Raw genomic sequence first — 4,993 nt, 5'->3', positions numbered from 1 at the left:
TCTGTTTGAAAGGATCTTTACAGAGAATGGCAAGCATCATGTACAATTGTAATTTACTTTATAGAATCAACTTATATAATTTTTATAGAAAACAAGTACTATTAATATATTAAGAGAGAAAACATCTTATAAATAGTATAAATAACATGATCAACTTGCATAGTTGATTTCACAATGTAATGGTTTAAAAAAGCAATAAACAACCATTCACAATAACAATTACTTAAAGCAGTCAAACACACAACTTCAACCAAACATTTAGAACATTATTCTTTATTCATTCAGCATATGCATATGAATTTACAAGTTTTTTCTCCCTTCACAATTGCACACTACTTATTACACTTAATTTTCAATTCTAATAAAAATCGCCAGGTTTGTCAACAGCTTTACTTAAAACCTCTAGATACCCACCCTGTAGCTAAATATTGGAAAACGTCGCTACTACGGTGGCTTCTTAAATATTGGACATGGCAATTGTCACTCAGATCATCAGAGAGATTGACGCAGTCCTGCCGACATTCCCAGAGCACTGACACAGTGCGATTAGGATCAACCTGTTGCCACCTGCTGGTAAATTAAAAATTACCAAGTAAAAATGTTGGAGTAAAGTAGCATCATATAATAACATAATACAACATTAAAGGAAAGTAAGGGCTCTTTTTGTCCATCTAGGCTGTCCTATCCACTAAATTAAACTAAACTCTTAAAAACACCTCAAAGCCAGCCCTTGTCATTCAAGTATTTACCAAGCTTTCTTTTTAACACCCTTAAATTAATTGCATTCATCACATCAAAAAGCAACCCATTCCAAAGGCCAACCACCCTGTTAGAAAAATAAAGCTGTATTAACTTAAGATGACTTATTCCCTGCTACAATTTATATTTGTGTCCCCTAGTCTTACCATTCTCACCATTAAATGTCGAGAATATTATGCATCAACACTATCAATTTCCTTAATGATCTTAAACACCTTGATCAAATCCCCTCTAACTCTTATTTTTTAAAGAGAAAAGTTCAAAGATATTATGCAATTCCCATATAATTACCTTTCCATCCCAGGTATCATCCTTATAGCTATCCTCTAAACCCTTTCCAAGAATTCAATATCCTTTTGGAAGTAAGGAGCCCAAGACTGAACACAATACTCCAAATGTTGCCTAACCAATGACATTATAATCTCTTTAGACTTGTAATCAATATTTCTGAAAATACTACCTAAAATCCTATTTGCCCTGCCACTAGCAACAGATAATCCTTGGATGGCTTAAGAGATTGATCAACCAGAACACCAATATATTTTTCTTCCATAACACTGTTAAGGTTATTCCCATCAAAATTATACTTATAATTCAAATTGTGAAATTCTACATGCATTTATTATAATTAAAAGCCATTTATTCGCCTAGATTTCGTAGCGTTACTATAAAGGAAGTTAATATTAATTCTGTTTTAGAGAGAAAAACTACCACCATATACTTTAAGGAATCTGGTTGATTCTATAACGTATAGGTCTGTTCCGAATAATAGGCTTACGATCCTAAAGCTAATGTTAATTACTAATAGTGAGTAATACTATCGAGTGTCACTTTCTTATTTACTGTGGTTTGTCGGTGTGTATTGACAAAAAAGTCGTGATATCTAATCAAGAAACACCTTCGGTGTGGCCAAAAAAAATTGAGCGTGCGACTTAATGAGATGAATTCAAAATTGGCGGCCAAACTGGTAGCTAAGAATTTTACAGTAAATATTCATTCATTAGTTAGCTAGGCCTCGTATTTTGTTTTACCCGCCATACCCCAAAGATGAACTTATAATAAGTGATGAAATTTCTCAAACGTTTCTCTGCCATAAATATGTTTTTTAACCACGTTATCATATTCATAGCAAGTTCTATCCATAATCATAATACCAATAGAATTATCTTTATCACTTTCATAACAACTTCCGAATTCTGCGTATAAAATATGAAATATATAAATAAAAAGGTGAAATTGATGTACACAAACAAAAATACGGTGATCAACATTTCACTTAACCGTTACTGGAACCTAAAAGAAAAGTAGAAGAGTGTATTAGTATTGTTACGAGAGCGGAGGTCACGTGACGCTAGTAAAACGTCATATTCTCAAAGCTTCGTGAATCCTCGGGAGGTTACTAGATTTCGGTATTCTTTTATATATAAGACGGTCAAGACGTGACGGCAACATTGTAATGAGTAATTGAACTGCGGACAGAGAGAGAGTATTGTTGAGTCGAGCACGTGAGACGTTCGTTGTGAATTATAGCGTTTGTTATAGCGTGACTGTGGAAATTAAGTGTATTGCAAAGTTGTATTTAGAAAGAATAAACCAGTTTCATTTAAGAAAGGAGTTGTATCGCTAAAGTTTCTTCGAAAAGAAATTATACGGAAAATTAACTAACGACCAGAGACGTAACATAGACCTTTTGCCGCTAGACAGAAAGCTCAGACGACAGTAATCTAGTTTAAAAAAAGACAAGAAAAATATAATCATTAGATGTCAGTTCTATGCATTAAAAATCGAGGTTCATACTGATCTATTGGGAAGTAATAGTGTTCTAGAGTTAGAAATCAGACGTTCTTTTAAAGAATTGTATGATCCAATAATGTTTACTCATCATTTTCCGCATGTAAGCTATTTTTTTAGGTTTATATTTTTTTTTGTATAAGCTCTGTGTAACATTTTACTTTTTTTTTGCAATGTGTTTCGATTATAGAAGATAAATGCTATTCGTAAAAAAATTCGGAATAAAAAGGTCCCCCTGAGCCTTCCTGTTTTGTATTCGATGACGTACTTCGGATCAGCCACAAATTTAGCTTAATAAATATATCCACTATTGGCATGATCTTTCTGCTATGGGCCTCCAGCTGTATCTGTTAGTAAAGCATGTAATTTATTCTATTTGTTACTTTCAGCTATACAAAGAATCTATAAAATAAAAAAATCACGTTTTGTCAGAAAGTTCATCTTCCATTATTCATGAATTTCTGGTCCTATTTCTAATTCAAAAGCATGCTTTGGATTTTTTTTATTCGAATAATTCTTCACTAACATAGAACGTACTAAGTAGTTGAATTTATTTGAATGATACGTCGAATAACCAGAACGGTGAGTTTATGAAAAGTAAACATTTTACAAAATGAGATTAGCTTAATTGAAAAGTAATGTATAAAATCGTAAAACTAAACCCCAACGAATACATTGAAATAAGTTTCCTTTCATTGTCCATCTTAAGAACCTAAACTCCACAATTGCTTCTAACTTCCATACAACTAACCCTCAATTGATGTTTTTTCATCAGACTTTTCGTTTTCAATCTCTTGAACAGGACTCAAATCCGCCTAATTGAATTTCTTTCTGTCAATGTCAAAAGAACGAAGACCGCAAGCGAGGAATAGGTTGAACAAGGGACAATAGCTTTCGAACGTCGTTACATTCTCTTATTGATCCTAAAGTTGCCGTAAGACATGGTCTCCTGCGAGTATTGTGCCCAAAAGAAATGTTTTTCGAACAAGAAAATCAGCTTTCAAAGATGTTAAAGTGAGCAAATTCAGGCACTTTTTCAGAGATTTGGGGATAATTATTTATATTTACATATTTCTTAGTTTCTTGTCTATATTAAGTTCAGAAATTCAATCAGTTACTTTGAAAATTAGCATTACTTTCTGTCACCATAATTACTGTAGGTTATAAGTATTCATTTAATTTGCCTTCAAACGACTTCACTTGTTTTTTGCTTGCACAGCGAGTAAATATCTACAGATATTTTTTGAACAAAAGGAGTCTTTATGTTCCGTGAGGAAAAATCCTCACTAAGTCAACCATCCTTCATGATATGATTATTATACTCATCTAACGACGATGAAGAAAAATAATTAAACACTTAAGCTACAGTCGTTCTTCAACGTGTTGATCACGAACCAATTAAAGGATGTTTACAAAGCTGACAAACAACAGCACCACTCTCAAAGAATTGAAAGTTTTTGACAGTTCTGAATTTTAACGAACTTGCGTTTGTCAATAACATTTATTAGGTTTTTTTCTAAGCTGAATCCGCCGATTGAAGGCTTCATTTTCACGGGGGTTTTATTCGTCCTTGATGTAAGAACATATCTAATCTAAATATTTTCCGTATTCAATAATATAGGAATACCCAAAATACATGATATGTCAACATAAACGTAATGGTTTAAAGCTCACTCAAGAAACTTGGTTGGTAGTTGACTTAAAAACATTCCTTGCTAATAGTCCAAAAAGCGTAACGATGTTTACATTATTTTCCACTCATTACCGATACTATTTCACCGGATATTACATCTAGGGGCTTAAGCTTTTAAAAAAACTTGAATGAATAAATAGATATTGGTGTTGAGATAGTATAACTCTGAAACAACAAATTTCAAAAGAAAATAAGTAAATAAATATTTTTTTTCACCAGAAACGAACGAGGAATTAAGGTTGTCTTGATTCAGTTGTACAGATTAATTTTAAATATTAAAGCTTTGTTTTCGAATGAGCTCTTGTTAGACCATGTGAAGAGTCATAACTTCTTTTAATTACTTTCTAATATGTCAAATGTATTAGGACTAAGATTTTTTACACTGTATAGGGTGTTTGCAGAGGATTACAGCCACCAATGTTCAAAGTTCTATATAACATACGTTTTTCAAGTTAATACTTTTCATCCTGTTAGTATGGTTTTATTTATTCACAACTCGAGTTCCTTCGAGATCTCCTCTTGAGAAAAAGGCTACGCTTAACTGATAGGGAAAGAGAATAATTTATGTAGATTCTAATTAATAATATAATATATGCTTAAGCCGACATTACACTGATATAATGGGCAGAAACAATACAATAAGAAGAGAGAAATAGGGAAGAATGGCATAAAATTAACATATAAGTATCTTTTATGACGACCCTAAAAGTCAGTGAAAGCATAAAAATTTAAATAATCCGTATCAACATA

At 32.3% G+C, this 4,993-nt stretch overlaps 1 protein-coding gene across 1 annotated transcript in view; it reads right to left on the bottom strand.

The window, feature by feature from the left end:
* Positions 1-326: 326 nt before the first annotated feature.
* LOC106469303 (myosin-IIIb-like) overlaps positions 327-4,993 on the bottom strand; it is an 81,830-nt gene continuing 77,163 nt past the window's right edge. The window contains exon 39 of the mRNA XM_013929791.2: positions 327-570. Coding sequence (XP_013785245.2) covers positions 485-570 — 86 coding nt within the window. The 3' untranslated portion in view covers positions 327-484. The remainder of the gene's footprint in view (positions 571-4,993) is intronic.

Source organism: Limulus polyphemus, unplaced genomic scaffold (genome assembly GCF_000517525.1).
Source record: "Limulus polyphemus unplaced genomic scaffold, Limulus_polyphemus-2.1.2 Scaffold3411, whole genome shotgun sequence".
In the NCBI taxonomy this organism is placed as follows: domain Eukaryota; kingdom Metazoa; phylum Arthropoda; class Merostomata; order Xiphosura; family Limulidae; genus Limulus; species Limulus polyphemus.
Note: the sequence above shows the minus strand (reverse complement) of the source record. Positions and strands in the feature narration are given on the sequence as shown.